The sequence below is a fragment of the Equus quagga genome, chromosome 13, assembly GCF_021613505.1.
Source record: "Equus quagga isolate Etosha38 chromosome 13, UCLA_HA_Equagga_1.0, whole genome shotgun sequence".
NCBI classification, from domain to species: domain Eukaryota; kingdom Metazoa; phylum Chordata; class Mammalia; order Perissodactyla; family Equidae; genus Equus; species Equus quagga.
The window spans coordinates 25,401,913-25,421,043 of NC_060279.1; the positions used below are offsets into that span (position 1 = coordinate 25,401,913).

Sequence of the window (19,131 nt, forward strand, 5' to 3'; positions counted from 1 at the left end):
CCAAGCTCATCTGGGCTGCTAGCTGAATTCAATGCCTTGTGGTTGTAGGAGTGAGGTCCCCATTTTCTAGCTACTCACACTGCACAGATTGCGCTAATCAAGCACTGTCTGTACAGGAAGGGTTGTGTGTTTGTATGTTTGTAAGTGAAAGAAGTTTCATTCTTAAGAAATCACAATAAATATATCTAAAAATATTAATAAATCTAAATTGAATGAGAAATAAAATTGGAATGAGAAAGAGGGGAGAGGACATTTCCAGGTAACTGTTATACAGAGTAATATCGTACCAAAAATGCAAGAGAAGAAAGTACTTTGAGTTATACACTAGGAAAGAGTCCAGATGAACAAAGTTGAGTTTATGAGAAAAGTTCAAATTATGAGAGGGATAAACCATGGTAAGAGGGTAAATGATGACATTCTAGGTATTGGGTATGGCTTAAGAGATGAATAAAGCAAGTAAATACTAAACAACGGCTATTTCAACATTTATCTGTCAGGGTTCTTATTTGAAAACACTGGAAGCTAACTCCCGACTGATAAAGCAGAACAGCAATTTACTAAAGGAATTGGGGTGACTAAACAACCAGACTTATGGCTAAGCTTCTCAAGAACAAAACCTAAGAACACACTGCAGAATTGATCTGGTGAGGAAACTTTGCTGTGGCTCCCGTGCCAAGGTCTTTTCTTTCCTGTAACTGTTACTGCCTTGCACCAACACCATTTCTGCACGAGCAAAGCTATTTTAGAGTTACTGCTGACTCTGAATATCAGATTCCTCTACTGTCAACCTCACAGAAACACGATTTGAGTGTAGTGTCTGCTTCCCTGTTCAGTCTGCACTGAGGTTTCCTGAAAATGAATGAGTGGCAGAATCTAGGTCACATGGCTCATGACCTAGCTACCATGAGACTGGGAAAGTGAATTTTATACCCGACCTTGGAGAGGTGGGACTATCAGTTGAGACCTCCTCAGACATTAGAAGCTTGTTGAAGAGATATGGAAGAGTGAGAACATATATGTCCACCACAAAATGTCACACATTAAGCATACAGAACACCTAAAATTCACCCATTTTTGTTCTTACCTAACTCCTTTCCCAATATATACTGGTACAATCAGAGAATATCAGAGATGGATGGGACCTTAGAGATCATTTGGTTTAATTCTCTCATTTTACTAGTGAGAAATCTGATGCCCTAAGTGATGAGATAATTTACCCAAGCTTACACAACTAGTTAGTAGAAAGAACTCATGCTTTTCCACCCTTCATATATTTTCTATCAGTCAATGATCATGAAGGCTTAACTCAAACTATATCTTTATCTTAATGTTAAACTTTAATCTTAGCCTTAGGGAAACTCAATGTTCAGTCCTGAGAAAGTCATTTTGGTGACACTAGTCATTTTTCTCTCAATGTATTGCTTCGAAGAGTTCCTGAAAAACTAGCTATTAAACTAAATTTTATTTGCAGAATTCTATTTTTTCATTATTATCCATGAAGATAAACTATAATTAAGCTTCAAATAACTGTAAATTTTTTGACTGGATTAAAAGTTGCCCTTGCAAAAGGCCAATGTTCTTGCAATAACAATAAGTAGTTATTCAAAAGCCACAAGAAATAAATGTTTAATTCTAAGAGTACCTCTCACTCACATATTATTAAACCTTAAAAAATTAGAGCTAAAATCACCCAAGTAAAGTATAATCACATGATTTCTCCATATAGATATCAAAACCTAAACAAAGGGAACATTAACACTATAGCATATATAGAATATATACATTCTATCTACTAGTATTTTATTTTTATGACAACTAGCACAGAAGCCAAAAACAAGCAATGAAATTTTGAGACGGCAGAGAAAAAAAGAAAGCAAGAGAGAGGTACATTTAAACATAAGCATTGAATTTGAGAAGTACGGCAATGCAGTTATTCAGATTTAAATGTTACGTCTTAGAAGCTATTTATCTAGCACTTTTTTCTTCTTGTGAACACTCCTCAGAAATTTATTGTACTGGTTGTCGGAAATATAGAGTCAGTGACTATAAGCTAATACACGTAATGTAAGTGTATACAAAAATTAGTTTGACCAGAGATAAAATCTCATTATTTTCTATGGCTTCATTTTCTTTGTGAAATGAATATAATTAATACAGAATTGGGAACAGATAATTTGGAGTAAATAAAGCAAAACAAAATACATACTTCTTGACGATAAAGTCATTCCCTTCTAGTTTAACTCAATTATTTTTATATAAGAATATGTTTTCCATAAGAGAACCAGTGATCATCACTCAGACCAAATAATAAGAAAGTCTAAAAATCATATTAAGAATTGCAGAACATTCAATTTTATAAAAAATTATCTTTTCCCCTCTGAGATAGTGCCTGCGCTTTCTTTTTTCTCTACTCTGATAAACTGCTCTTAGTCATTTTTTTTAAAAAGGCATTTCCCCAAAATGGTAATTTTTAAATTTAAAATTATAACAAGTTATCAATTTCCCCAATAAAGGTTCAATCTTATCCTACAAACTCATAAGGATATACTATATTTATCAATATCTTCTGATTTTTAAAGATGCTGAAATTATCGAGCTAAATAATGGTATGGGGTTTGCTTGGGAATGAAGGTCCTATAAGACCAAATGCTGTGTGGTATAAATTCAGCGATACTGTAAACTTGGGCTTTGGCTTACACATTTAAAAGCTTAAAAACAACCCTAAAATATTATACCCTTATTTTAAAATATAAATCTATTCTAAAATCTGTGTATTAATATTATAAAAATGCTTTTTATTCAATATAACAGAGGAATAAATGTAATTCACAATTTACACTTATAGCATAGCACAGATTTTCTTATAATCTAAATAACTGTGTGGCATAATGTATCTCCCTTGTTTAAAGAAACAGTGCAGTTTGCCCATGATTTGCAATGCCTTGTGGGAATTTAGTTAAAAATATGAGGAGAGGGAGACTTGGATATGATCAGAACCTGGAGGAAAAAAGAGAAAAGGGAAAATAGCTCATAGTACTAAACTTAAATATTCTCCAAGAAATACTGCAAAATCTTTGTTTAAAAAGAGTAGAAAGTGTGGGCCCAGCCCAGTGGCACACCAGTTAAGTTCACACGCTCTGCTTCAGCAGCCCAGGGTTCACTGGTTCAGATCCCAGGTATGGACCTACACATTGCTTATCAAGCCATGCTGTGGCAGGCGTCCCACATATAAAGTAGAGGAAGATGGGCATGGATGTTAGCTCAGGGCCAGTCTTCCTCAGCAAAAAAAAAAAAAAGAAGAAGAAGAAGATTGGCAGAAGCTGTTAGCTCAGGGCTAATCTTCCTCAAAAAAAAAAAAAAGGATAGAAAGTAAAATGAGGCAAGCTTTTTTTGAACCTTTAAAAATAATTTCATAGCAGTTCTGGAAAGATAATCAGGCATGACCTAGGCAGCAGAACACATTCTGTATAAGCAAATAATTTCTGCAGTATATATATCACAGAAACGGGGCTAGATAGTTCTTAACGTATCACCTAGTTTTAACCTGGAAAGAAAACAATAAATTCTATAAGGAGTTCAGACGACATCATGGTCAATCATGTAATAAATGTTGAACAAAGGAACAAATGGGTAAGACATGGGGCTAGACTCTGTGGAGGATCAAATAAAATACATAAAATAAATCACATATAATCTTCAAGGGCAACTTTTATAGATGAGAAAAAATTATACCTACCTATCCAGGGCTTAGAAATTTTGTAAAGGTATGATTACCATGTAAAAAACAGACTGAAGAAGTTGTTGGGTTTATCATAGATTTTAAAAATTGTATATAGCTTATACCATGAACATAAACTGTATTCGGGCTATTTGATCAGATACTCACAGAATGATTGTAAGAAGGTTCCAATATCACAGGTAATGACATTTTCCCTTGAAGATTCAATTTTGTTAAATAAAAAATCTTTTCCCCCACAATCTTTTCTTTTTTCATGCGATGTACACCATACAGTCTAAACCGAACTGCATAATTTCCAATCATCTCAGATTCAACATGATTAAATTTGAATGTTTCTGTGAAGACAGGGCATGGTCCTCTCTGGATGCTGGTTTTTGCTCTCTGTTTCTTTATAGGTAGAAGAACAAGGTGCACTTGCCATGAGTTGCCACCTGTCCTGTTATACGTTGGGATATCTGTGACAGCTGTCACTGTTACCAGAAGCTTCTGCTCTTGTGAGTCATAGTCAAAAGTCACATCCAGTGTGCCATATTTAGCTTCTGGCTCAGGATCAAAAGGTTTAGGAAGCTGTGAAGACGATCCTCGAGCTGACATATCCTAAGAAAAGCAAATTTAAATGTTTTCAGTTTTTAACTCTATTATTTAATCTAGCATGTAAATAAATACCCGGTATTTCTTTAGGAGGAGGATGTAAAAATTATTTTGATTTGCTGCCACAAAGAAAGTAATAATAATTAATAGGCAACTACAACCAAAAGCTACTCTCAGGGCCAGAGAAGTGTAAGTTGTAAGTTAAACTCAAAAACTTATTATTATAAAGATGCAAAATTTAATATTCACCATCACAATTTTGAGAAAGTTGGATATATATTTTTATAATGAAAACTGAAAATATATACTTCAAGGTTTATCTCCGTTCCTTTTGTAGGAAACTACTAAATTTTACTTTTAACATTATAAACAACGCAATCGGCAGCTCAATATTAGGATGGAGAGAAAGAGAACGTAAATAAAAGTATAATGCCATTAAAAAATTTGGTCCAATTTTCGGTGTGTTCTAAAATGCCCCTATCTGTAATACAACATAAACAAATTTAAGCTTGAAAATCGATGGAAATGTGAAATATGAAAGTATAAAATACAAAGGCCTCAAAATATTTGCAGCCAAATATTTATTTTCCACAAGACACAATTTACTTCAAATTTTAACCAGAATTGAAAACTGCGTATTATTTTCTAATACTAATTGCTGTTGAAAATGGCAGCATACACATTTCAAAAGTTCAAAAAAGACTAAAACTATACATTTTAGTTACAAGATTAAAAGAAGTTGTGCCCATTTTACCTGGAACTGTCTCAAATTCCTGCCAGTCTAATTTTCTGGAATGTAGCAGGAGTTTCAGCTAGTTACTGACTGTGCCAAACCCCGGTCTCTGACCTTACATCCATACCATTTTGCCCCTTCAAGTATTTTAATAAATCTTAAATGTTTTTCATTTTAAAATGCGGACCAACTTTATAATTTACTAAATTTTTCTCAACTTTTATTTAGTACCTACTGTAGCGGTCACCACTACTGACTCCCAGTCTTCCCTTTTTGTGCTTCTCAAAAGAACCACCTGAGTTTTAGCCAGAAACATACCATCTGGCAAGAGACAATACTTCAAAATCTTCCTTATAGCTGATATGCCCACGAAACTCAGCTTTGCCCAAGGGGAGGCAAACAGAAGTTATGTGTGAAATATCCAGATCGAGTTTATAGAAGAAATTACTTGCCCTTCACTCTCTTTCTCACTCTTCCCACAAGCAGATACAGAAACAGGATGTGTGGGTCAGCTTGGACAATATAGATGAGGACACTATGCTAGGGGATGATGGAGGGAGAAAAAAGAAGGAACTGGGCCCGTGAATGATGTCGTAGAGTAAAGCCACCGACTCGCGCTGGACTGTTGTTAAATGGAAAACAATCTTCTGTGGCTTTCAGCCGTTGTGTCTGTCTCCTTGTCACAGCAGCTCACCCCATGCCCTAACTATTACACCTACTATGTACCAAGTCCTGTTTCAGGTTGGACAGATGCACTAGAGAACCAAAAAGACACAAGTCTCTGACCTCATAAATCTTACATGTCTACCTCCAGTGACCCACTCTGTATCATGTACAGGAGAAAAGATGACAAATGAAGAACAATCCTGAGGTAGAGAGAACAAACTCTCATAGAATAATTCAGTTTTTTTATGCTATATGATTAAATCAGGGTAAGCATATTCTTACCCTGCAAAAAAAAACTTTACAGTTTAGAGCAAAATGTTTTAATGTGTGCCACTTCATAGTTGGTAATTAAAGATGATTAATTATATGGCTTTGGTTTTTCAATTAAATATTTTTCTAAAATATATTTCTAAGATTTTCAAGGCAATAAAAAATTTTATAAGGTCCTAGGTAGCTATTGCTGAATTTTGGTTCTCTTGGTGCCTCCCTATTCTTTTTTCTGGGCATTCCGACAATTCTAGTGAAACTGAGGGTTAAAAGGGTGGGACCTATAGAGATAAAAGATAACATTTGTATCCTGCAAATAATCCTTCCTTTGAAGGTGTCTGAATCAAAGTTTTGAATAAGGCTTAGGCAGCAACAGGTCATCAGCAGAGCTGATAACTCCCTGTAAGGGAGCTCTTCTGAACGCTCACTCCTTTCCCAGTTCCATCATGCACGTGGACAGGCTCTGAGACAGCTACATCCTGGACTAAACTAAGAGGAAAGGAAGAATTTTCTATTTGATAAGTAAGACCTATTAAAGAAATACTGGGCAGCAAAATAAACTTGAAAAAACACAAGAGTGAACGTTATACTAACATAGGCTATGAGCATCTAAATATTTATGGAGTGTGCATTTGGTGCATTGTTTGAAAATGTTCAATTCTGCTACAGAAGACACAAAATGAAGAAGGCAGAGGAGACGCATAAGAGGTGTTAACACAAACAGCTAGCTGGCAGCTTCTGAAATAAGAGCACAACTCACAGGCTGTGTTAACTATAGATAATGAGCAGGGAAGTGACTTGAGAGACACAGGCAGAATCGAGAAGAGTTGTTAAACATAGACAGTAACGAAGTTAATAACTTGTAAAGTGTTCCAAAGATAGAATAAATAAAAAATAAGACAGGGGCCGGCCCTGGCGGCCTAGTGGTTAAGCTCAGCATGCTCTACATTTCCATGGCCTGGGTTCTAGGTTAGATACTATAATACTAGAAATAGTAGAAAAGTAGTAACAGATAAAAAGTATTTTCATAAATTATATAAAAAAACTTAAAATTAAGGAAATTCTATTCATAGCTCTACTTCCATTATTTAATTTTGGCAGTAAAAAGAAACTTCGCCTTGTAAGAACACTGACACACTACAGTATTATGAAATGGTGTCTAGGACAAAAGTTGTAAAAACTTGCTGTCTAAAAGAAAGTAAACCCTAAAAGTTAATACTGTTTTATGAAAACTTCTAGATTACTTTCATATCATCATTACAGAACGATTAAAACAAATCCTTTTTAGAACATGGAAGGATTTCAAAAGTCTAACACACCTATTTTTGTTATCGTTTTCACATTTTTGCTCCAAAAAAGGTAATAACTTAAAACAACCAACCAATCATTCTGAATGCATGACGCATGAATTCAAATTTCATTAGTAAAGCTGAGCATCACTTATCCCTTCCATAGCCTATGATATGAAAATGCAAAAACATTATTTTGAAAGACCTGTAAAACATTAATGGGCAACCTCCTAAGAGTCAAACAAGCCAAAATAAAATAATAAAATAAAATAAAAAACACAAACATAAATAGGAACCTCAAGATGAAAGAAACCAGTAGATAATTCCAAAATATTTTATATAAAATGTTAAAATAGAGAAAAAAACCTATCTTGAGGTTGAAACCTGGGGGAAGAAAATTTTTCAATATCTTTTGTCTTGCTCTCATTTTTAGCTACTCATCTTCCTTTGGGGAAGAGTGGAAGATTGCTTGGGACAGTCTTGATAAGTCTGCTGGATAAAAATTAGATCAAGGATAGAAACTGGTACCAGAGGCCACAAAGGAGAAGATATCGAGAAAACTTTCTTCTTACTAAGAGGAGAAGCACAGGATTATTATCCTCCAAATCACATTCAGTTAAAAAATTCTACGTGCTTTTACTTACTTCTGGGCTCAGGACTGCAGTGCTGTCACTCGGAACATCTTCTTCATATCCTTTATTATGAAAACTTTCTATTTCATGACCTGTACTTCCTTCACTTGGGCACTTGTTATATGAGCATCTTGGACTGTTGCAGTGGGAAAATTCACATTTACTGTCCCCCATTTCTGAGGGGGTACATGAGAGATGGGGAGAACCACTGTCATCCTGATATGGTGGTGGCTGCAATTCATCCAGTGGGGGTGTTCTTCTCATTCTCTGAATGCAGTTTCCTGATAATGATTAAGAATCTGGTCACTGTTTCCAATTAGCCTCAACATGCAGTATAATCCACAATAATTGTAAATAACTTCAAAAAATCGGGAATAAAATATTTGTGGCAGCATAATTATTAGATTTACTAATGAGTTTTCTTCTTCCTTAATTCAGACGCAGAAATAAAATAATCTCATTTCCCACTCCTCTCCTCCTGCATAATAAGATTAGCAAAAATAAAAGTCATATACTACGAGAGATCCTGTTACATACTATACAAGTGGGAGAGCAAGAAATATTAGTGAAATAGTTTATTTAGCTCTTTATTTCAAAACAATCCTGAAGCATACATACTTCATCTATTCCCTTCTGATCTGTGGCCTCTCTAGCCACAGTAGGTAAAAACACGGTAGGTAAAACAAACAAAAAAACCTCAATTATTTTCTTCAATTACTGAGATGAACCCAAACTAGCCTTCAGCTTAGCAGTGTCGGAAACTGTTTTTCTCCATCTCTCCTAGATCCAGAATCCTAAAATGAGGTGTGCTATGAATCAGGGCTAATCCTCAATGGCCAGCAGAGACGGAAGGCTGCCTCCTACCCTGTGTCCCTCATCAGGAGGCCACTCCCTGCCCCACTCTACTCTGTGGGTACTCCTTCGGCTCCATCTTGTCTACAGCAGGCATCTCCACCACCAGCAGTTAATCTGAAACCACATTTTCTTTCACTCCTAAATTACCCTTTTAATTTTTACCTTAATGATTTATCTCAATGACTGAGAATAAACATGTCTGTGAAGAGGATAGAGGTGGGGGCAGGAGGTGGATATAAAGAGATAGAGTTCAGTATACAATTTAAGAATAGCTAAGTCTGTGTAGATAAACCCTGAAAGCAATATCAGAGATTAAATTTAAACACTGCTCACTTTTTCTTTTAATGGACTGAATCTCTTTTCTCAAAAGGGACCCTGAAAAAAGGTAGTTTGTATTATAATTCTTATAATGGAGTTCAGTTCAAATGTTCAATAGGTCTTCTGTTCTTCCTGAGATAGAAAAACGTCACATAAGAATTATAAAACATTAAAAAATTACCACAATGCCTGGTTCAAATGAAAAATACCAATTTGCATGAACTTAGCACAAATTTACATATTCACTCAGAAGCCCTAATTTTGGAAAAAGAATAATAAATGTCTTATCTAGTGAGTCTAACATATTAAATTCAGTTTATAAAACATAAGGAAAAAGTAAAAAAGTTACTGAATATAGTTGAAGCTAAATTTGAGAAGAGAAGATAGATTAAATAGATACATTGCAAGTAGTAGCCAATAAAACACAATATCCCAGATTTCAGAGTGAGGCTTCCAGGAAAGCTTTTGTTTTCCTGATTAAAAGCAGGCAGACTCAACTGGCATGCCCCTTTTGTCCACGGGCCTTTCTCCTTCCTCCTGTCTGGAGGTGAAGCAGCAATCTTGTAACCATAAAGTAACAAGCATGAGAATGAAAGCTAAGGACAGAGAAGTAGAAAAAGAGAAAGTCTGGGTATCTGAAATATCACTAGGAACTATTTCCAACCTTCTCGATGCCTGACACAAATAAATCTTATTTGTTAAAAGGAAAAAACCCAAAAAACTCATAGTTGGATTTTCTGTTGTTTCCAAATACATTCTCTACTGACAGTTTTTAAATCATTAAAGCAACATCCTTTCTTCCTTTAAAAATGTATATTTCATCAGCCACTGAATTACAAAATTAAATAGTAATGCCTAAATATTTACTGTAACATGAAGGCAATAAAAAATTTTCCAGTGTAGTGGTTCTAAGAGTCAGTGTACCATCTTTTCCTTTACCTTTATTTTTTTTTAAAAGAGAGGTGATCTTTCCCAGAAGACTCTCAGCATATTACCCCACAGATCCCACATGTCGCATGTCTATTTCTAAATCATCTCTGCTAGAGGAAACAGGATAACTATAATTGGTTTAGATTAATCAGAAGCCATCAAATTGAAGCTAGGGATGGGGTCAGTTTCACTGTTCCTATCTATGTGGAAAAGAGTAGATGCCACTCACCAATAAAAAAAGAGAGAGGATTCAAATAAATAAAATTAGAAATGAAAGAAGAGACATTACAACTGATACAACAGATAGAAAGGATCATAAGAGACTACTATGAACAATTATATGCCAACAAATTGGTCAACCTAGAAGAAATACATACATTCCTAGAAAGATACAATTGACCAAGACTGAATCATGAAGAAAGAGAAAATCTGAACAGACCAATTACTAGAAAGGAGACTGAATCAGTAATCAAAAACCTCCGAACGAACAAAGTTTGGGACCAGATGGCTTCACTGGTGAATTCTACCAAACACTTGAAGAATTAATACCAATCTATTTCCAACTCTTACAAAAAACAGAAAAGGAGGGAATACTTCCAAACTGATTTTACCAGGCCCTCATTACCGTGATACCAAATCCAGGCAAGGATACTACAAGAAAAGAAAATTACAGTCCAATATCCCTAATGAATATGGATGCAAAAATCCTCAACAAAATATTAGCAAACTGAATTCAACAATACATTAAGAGGATCATACACCATGATCAAGAGGGATTTATTCCAGGGATGCAAGGATGGTTCAACATCCACAATTCAATCAACATGATACACCACATTAACCAAATGAAGAATAAAAATCATATGATCATCTCAATAGACGCAGACAAAGCATTTGGCAAAATTCAACAACCATTCATGACAAAAGCTCTCAACAAACTGGGTACAGAGGGAACATACATTAACATAATAAAGGCCATATATGACAAGCTTACAGCTAACATTATACTCAATGGTGAACAGCTGAAAGCTTTTCATCTAAGATCAGGAAAAATACATGAATGCAGACTCTCACCACTTTTATTCAACATAGTGATGGAAGTCCTAGCCAGAGCAATTAGGCAAAAAGAGAAATAAAAGGCATTCAAATTGGAAAAGAATAATTAAAACTGTATCTATTTGCAGATGACATATTATATCAGAAAACCCTAAACACTCACCAAAAAACTGTTAGATTAAATGAATTCAGTAAGTTGCAGGATACAAAATCAATATAAAAAATCAGTTGGATTTCTATACACTAACAATGAACTATCAGAAAAAAAAGAAAGAAAGAAAAAAAACCCCATTTACAATTGCATCAACAAGAATAAAATACCTAGGAACAAATTTAACCGAGGAGGTGAAAGATCTGTACACTAAAAACTACAAGACCCTGATGAAAGAAACTGAAGAAGACACAAATAAATGGAAAGTTATTCCATGCTCATGGATTGGAAGAATTAATATTGTTAAAATGTGCATATTACCCAAAGCAATCTAGAGATTCAATGCAATTGCTATCAAAATTCCAATGGCATTTTCCACAGAAATAGAAGAAACAATACTAAAATTTGTATGGAACCCAGAAGATTCCAAGACTCCAAATAGCCAAAGCAATCTTGAAAAAGAAAAACAAAGCTGAAGGCATCACACTTCTTGATTGCAAACTATATTACAAAGCTATAGTAATTAAAACAGTATGGTATTGGCACAAAAACAGAAACATAGACCAATAAAACAGAATACAGGGCCCAAAAATAAACCCACACATACGTGGTCAATTAATTTAGGACTTAAGGAGACAAGAATATACAACGTGGAAAAGATATTCTCTTCAATAAATGGTGATGGGAAAACTGGACAGCCACATTCAAAAGAACGAAACTGGACCCCTCTCTTATACCATACACAAAAATCAACTCAAAATGGATTAAAGACTTGAACATAAGACCTGAAACCATAAAATTCCTAGAGGAAAACACAGAGGTAAGCTCCTTGATGTCAGTCTTAATGAATTTTGCAAGGCAACAACAGAAAAAATAAGTGGAATTACAGCAAACTAAAAAGCTTCTGCACAGCAAATTATCAAAAAAATTACAAGGCAACCTACAGAATGGGAGAAAATATTTGCAAATCATATATGTGGTAAGGGGTTAATAACCAAAATATATAATGAACTCATACAATTCTACAGCAAAAAAAAAAACAAAAACAAAACACAAAGAACCAAACAATCTGACTAAAAAATGGGCTGAGAAACTGAATAGACATTTTTCCAAAGATGACATCCAAAGGGCCAATAGGTGCATGAAAAGGGGCTCAATATCATAATCAGTGAAATGTAGATCAAAACCACGATGAGATATCATCTCACATCTGTTAGAATGGCTATTATCAAAAAGACAAGAGGTAAGTGCTGGTTAGGATGTGGAGAAAAGGGAACTCTTGCACAGTGTTGGTGGGAATGTAAACTAGTGAAGCCACTATGGAAAACAGTATGGAAGGTTTCTAAAAAAATTAAAAATAGACCTACTATATGATCAAGCAGTTCCACTTCTGGGTATGTATCCAAAGGAAATGAAATCACTATCTCAAAATCTGCACCTCCGTGTTCACTGCAGCATTATTTACAACAGCAAAGACGTGGAAACAACCTAAGAGTCCATCAGTGGATGATTGGATAAAGAAAATGTGCTGGGTGTGTTTGTATATATACACACATATACACAACGGAGTATTATTCAGCCATAAAAAAGAAGGAAATTCTGCCATTTGTGACAACGTGGATGGACCTTGATGGCATTATGGTAACGGAAATAAATCAGGAGGAGGAAAATAAATACTGTATTATATGTAAAATCTAAAAAAACTGAACTCATAGATACAGAAAATAGATTGGTGGTTGCCAAAGACAGAGGTGGGGGAGGGATAAATGGGTGAAGGTGGTTAAAAGGTACAAACTTCCAGCTATAAGATAATTAAGTCCTGGGGATGTTATGTACAGCATAGTGAGTACAGTTAACAATACTCTATCGCCTATTTGCAAGTTGTTAAGAAAGCAGATCTTAAAAGTTCTCATCAGAAGAAAAATAATTTGTAGCTATGTGAGTTATTGAAGTCAACTAAATTTCTGGTAATCATTTCACAACATATACACATATCAAATCATTATGTTGTACACTTTGGAGTAATACAATGTTATGTATCAATTATGTCTCAATCAAATTAGAAAAAGAATGGGGTGGGCACAGTGGCACAGTGGTTAAGTTCACGCACTGTGCTTCAGCAACCCGGGTTTGTGGGTTTGGATCCTGGGTGCAGACCTACACACTGCTCATCAAGCCATCTGAAACATCTTCTCTCTCTGCGGCTCTTTTATCTCAATAGCTGTTCCACTACAATAATCCTTCTCCGAACCTCCTTTTGATGTGACAAAATGATTTCTGTCTCAATGTAATGTTCTACCTTGCTCCTCGGGTTTACTGTTTTCTATCAGGTCCCTGTCTAGTTGCCTGCCAACTAGGGTATTGACCAGGGGAGCTCCAGCCATCTGGCTCCTGTTTAGATTTTGTGTCACTGTGCTCCAGAGACCAAGACAAAGCTACGCAAAAGAGGTTTAGTGATATTTAAACATGCTAAGTAGGCTCACTACTGTTTCTAGATTTGAGAGAAATAATTTTAAAGCTGTGAATTGGAATACATAAACTGTTTTAGACTACATAAATTATATAAATATATATTGGAATACATAAATTATATATATACATTTATATAATTATAAATTATTATATGAATCCTCAAAGTTTTGAAAATAACACCACACTTTTCTCTTTACTTTTCACTTTACTTTTACATTTCACTTTTCAAAGTGAAGATCACCAAAATGTATCTGGAATAGAACTTCATGAAAAAGATAGTTATGAGGACTTCTCCTTTTTTAAACTTTTGCAATATCTTTTATCTCTAATTGACAACTACTTCGTATTGTGTACATAGTGTAATAACTAACAGTTGGCTTAAATTTAATTGATTTTGGAAAGTTTTTAAGATAACTGTTTTATAAAGGAACCCAATCTATATTATAGCTGTTAAATTACAAGGTAAACATCCAACTTTAAGAAATTTCTAGTGAGACTATCAAACACCAAAATGACAATGCCCTACTATTACTTTATCCCATATTTTACAATCTAATTTCACACCCTATTTTACAGAAATGATATATCCATAAAAGGGTTCATGCATGGATATATTTTAATTTACCATCGCATACTGCACAGCACCCACAAAACAAGCCAGAGTATCTCCCCCTGCCCTAGAAAAACAGAGGCTGCATGTATATCTGAAACACAACCTGCAGTTCTGAACATTAAGTGTTAAGACGTGGTTTTCAAAGTTTGAGAACCACAGGTCTAAAAAGTGAACATGCAACATCTGCAGAACTCACTTTTCCAGCGGCTATAGAAACATGCCAAAACTGATCATATGTTAGGTAATAAATGAAGGTTCAACACCTTTCACAAAACTGGAAGCAAAGGATGTTTTCTGACCACAGTGGAATTAAACTAGAAATCAGAAACAAAAATATAACTAAAAGATCATAGAAGTCTAGATAAACTAACTAGAGTTAAAATATACTTCTAAAGAATCCATGGATAAAAGAAGAAATTAGAATAGAAATCAGAAAATGTGTACTGAAAATAATAATAAAAATAATCACATAAATAGCTGAGGAACGTGGCTAAAGCCATGCTTAGAAGGAAATTTCGCACCAGTGGTGGCACAGGAAGCTACAGTGGCCCAGAGCCATACGTCAGAGCCCAAGAGGGGTATGGAGGATGTCTACCTATGAGGGAAGCCCAGGGTGCTATCTTGGGGCCCAGGGGAGATGGGAAGGGTATCCATGTCCATATAGAGGGCACAAAGTGTCAGAGTCCAAGTGGGGTGAGGAGGGCCTTCATTTAGGGAGTGGCCAGAAATGACACATCAGAGCTCAAGCAGGGTAAAGAGGGCATCCACATGTGGGGCAGACCTAGGCAGCATGTGGGAGCCCACGCTGGATGAGAAAGGCTGTGTGGGACATCAGAACCCAAATGGGGTAAGGGAACATGTGTGCACAGAGAGGGGGATTGGTCAAATAATAAATATATTAATGTTAATGGGAGCCAGGTCTCTCAGTTACAAATATGGAAGGGGAAAAACCTAGAACACTCTGGTGTGGATTAGAATGGATGATATCAGTGTGAACTCAGTTTTTAAATAATATGTATAAGTAAATACAGCATAAATATGACTACAATGTGTGTGCACATACACACATACACACACTCGTAAGAATCCTAGCTCTGTCCACTGAGGGGGTTTAAGAACAACACCTCAACAGCAGTGAGCACACCGAGTACCCAGTTCTCAGCTTCTAAATCTATTCCTCACTAAAAGGAACCAGGACTCCATGAAGAAATGGCTAATTCCAGAGCTGGGAAAGGGAAAGTACAAGACAAGCTTAGAAAAGCTTATTTTGTTGAGAGTAAAGACATACTCAGTAAATCATGGGGACATCTCAAAAGGACAAAGAAGCCAGCTTGAAGAGGTTTGCACTGACCAAATCCTACTGACAATTTGAGCTTCAAAATACATAACTATAGTAACTGATTATAACACATTGAGGAAGAGAGGAAACCATGAGTCCATCTAGATATAAATAAATATATGAATAAATTAAAAGAATTTTGAGGAACAGGTTATGTATACAGTTACAAAGTACTTTCTGACAAAGTACTTATTAATTAACAAGACTACCTTTACAGTAGAGAAGCTTAGTAGATACCTCAATGAAGAGATCAAAGAGAAAATGCGTGGGACAAAGCACAGTTGTGCATCACCTGATAAGATGCATGACAGGAACACAGCACCGCTTCTGTGGCATTCCAGCTAAAGAGGCATAACCTGAATCTAATCGTGAGAAATATCAGACAAACACAGATTTTCTAAAAAATAACTGGCCTGTAATCTTCAAAAGTGAATGACTCAAGAACTGTTCTAGACTGAAGGAGACTAAAGAGACAAGATAACTAAATGCAAAGCAGGATTCTGAATTAGATTCTTTCGCTATAATGGACATTATTTGGACAACTGTTGACCATGAAGGGGTTCTGAGGATCAGATGGTAATAATATACCAGTGTTAATGTTTTAATTTTGATGGTTGTATTGTGGTTATGTAAGAGGATATTCTTGTTTACACAAAATATACACTAAAGTACTTGGGGGTGATGAAGCATCATGTCAGCGAGCCACTTACCCACAAATGGCTCAAAGGGGTAAAAAGGACTTTGTACTATTTTTCCAAATTCCGTTAATTTTGTGAATGCTTTTTAAAAAAATTCTCCATAAAGCAACCTAGGCACCCATCAAGGGATGAATGGGTGAAGAAGATGTGGTATATATACATAATGGAATACTACTCAGCCATAAGAAAGGATGAAATCCAGCCATTTGTGACAACATGGATGGACCTTGAGGGTGTTATGCTAAGTGAAATAAGTCAGAGGGAGAAAATCAAATACCGTATGATCTCACTCATAAGTAGAAAATAAAAATAATGACAAACAACACATAGAAACAGAGAGTGGATTAGTAGTTACCAGAGGGGAAGGGGGGAGGGAGGAGGATGAAAGGGGTAATCAGGTCCATGTGCGTGATGATGGATGGTAATTAGTCTTTGTGGGGTGAACATGATGTAATCTACACAGAAATTGAAATACATAACAATATACACCTGAAATTTATATAATGTTATAAACCAATGTTACTGCAATAAAAAAAATCTCCATAAAAAAGACACCTTTATACCTTTTGAAAATAACTTTGAAAATCAAATGATAAAGACAAATTCCCAGAGAAACACACCTATTAAAACAGACTCAAGAAGAAACAGGAAAATTATATAGTCTTATATCTATTACAAAATTGAATCCATATTTTAAAACCTTCCTAACAAAGAAAATTCCAGGCCCGGACAGCTTCACTGGTGAATTTACCATTTAAGGAAGAAAAAACAGCAACCTTATACAAAATATTTCAGATAATATAAAAAAGAGGGAACTCTTCTGAAGTTATTTTATGAGACCAGTATAACCTTGACACCAGGTCCTGATAAAATATCTTACAAGAAAAGAAAAGAATAAGCCAATCCCTCTTGTGAACAGAGAGATGAAAATTCTACACAAAATATTAGCAAACTAAACCCACAGTCATATAAACAGGGTACAACATCACAATCAACTCAGGTTTGTACTAGGAATGTAAAGTTATTCTATAAATGCAAGGTAGATTTAACATTAGAAAATTAATCTAATTCATTGCATTGAAAGAATAAAGGTAAAAAGTAATGTGATAATTGTAACAGATTTAAAAAAGCATTTGATAAAATTCATTATCCATTCATGATAACATCTCTGTGTTAAGAATAGAAGGAAATTTCCTTTATCTCGTAAAGGGTATCTTTGAAAGTCCTACAGCAAACATCATATTTAATGGTGAAATGTTGAAAGCTTTACCTCTGAGATCGGGATTGAGACAAGGATGCCTGTTATCACCACTTCTATTCAACAATGTACTGGAGGTCCTAGCCAGTGCAATAAGGTGAGAAAAAGATGTAAAAGGATTGGAAAGAAAGAAATAAAACTGTCGTTACTCTCAGATGATGATTGTGATAGAGAAATATCAAAATAATTTAGAGATAATCTATTAGACTTAGTAAGCAAATTTAGCAAGGTCATTGGATATGAGATCAATATAAAAAAATCCATTGAATTCCTATATACATGCAATGAACAATTAGAAAGTGAAATTTAAAAACAATCCCGCACATAGCAGCATCAGATAACACCAAATACCTAAGAACAAATCTAAGACATGACCTTGCCATTATTTTCCAGTTCTTGGGCTTACAATTAGAATGCATACTCTCAGCAATTGGGAGACTCCACACTTTGGCCTTCTCAGCAGTGGCTACATGGTATAGAAAGGGATAAGTGGAAACAACTGGAGCTTCCTTTCTCTAGCAACAAGACACCCCAAGGGAAAAGCAGAGATTAGTCTACCATCAGAGACTTGAAAATTACAGATCTGGCGAATACTTTTGATAGTTTGGACACTAGAAAAACTAATAGCCTTGAAAGATGACGGCAGATGATAATAAACTTAATTAGAAGACGACTTTAACTGAAGTTACCACTCCAGACGGAGTCGCCTTATTGAGAAAATTAAGACAGCCTTGGTATTTGATATGCAGCTTTAATTTAGCAAATGCTTTTTCCTTCATAACAATCCAAAGAGAACAAAAGTAACAGGTTGTTTTCATCTGGCAAAAACAGCAATACTTATCCTGCCCTGCTTCACAGAAACCTGTTCTGCTTCTACGCCACAACCTGCTCTGCAGCGACCTGGGCTGCCTCAACCTTCCAGACTATATCTCCCTGCTTGTGCTCTGGACGACAGCAAGCTATCAGGACCCAGAGAGCAGAAGAGCTGAGAGATGAAGTGTTGTGGTAAATCATACATGTGGACAGAACTGAGAACTAAATCTTATGAAAACACAGGGGCTTGTCTCCTCAATAAAGTTCCTAAGGATCCAGGGGCGTGACAAAATATGTCTCCCAAAGTCAAGAAGAATTTACTATCCCTTGTCTGCCTCCCACTAAAGAGACAAAAGTGTGGCTGGCCTCTCTGCACTTTGGAAGCAGCACATTTCATATTTGAGTATACAGCTCTGACCACTTATAAGGTAAAATAAGAAGCGATTAGCTTTGAGCAGCACCCAGAGCAAGATAAGTCTGTCCAGATGATTGAGGGTACAGTGGAGGAAGCTCTATACTTGACCTATGAGACTCAGCAAACTAAATAGTCCTCAAATATCTGTAGTGGGTCATGATGCTCAAAAGTATCCAGAAGCTCTGATGGTAGAATTGCACTGGAGGCCTCTAGATTCTTTTAAATTATGATTGTTTTTGTACCTCCAAACACATTTTATTAAAAGATAGAGTTCAGATTATCTTTGTACCATGCCT

At 35.5% G+C, this 19,131-nt stretch overlaps 1 protein-coding gene across 1 annotated transcript in view; it reads right to left on the minus strand.

The window, feature by feature from the left end:
* SYT14 (synaptotagmin 14) overlaps positions 1-19,131 on the minus strand; it is a 171,344-nt gene that overhangs the window by 72,363 nt on the left and 79,850 nt on the right. Inside the window, exons 3-4 of the mRNA XM_046683763.1 lie at positions 7,930-8,198; positions 3,887-4,336 (exon numbers count right to left, since the gene is read on the minus strand). Of these exons, the coding sequence (XP_046539719.1) occupies positions 3,887-4,336; positions 7,930-8,198 (719 nt within the window). The remainder of the gene's footprint in view (positions 1-3,886; positions 4,337-7,929; positions 8,199-19,131) is intronic.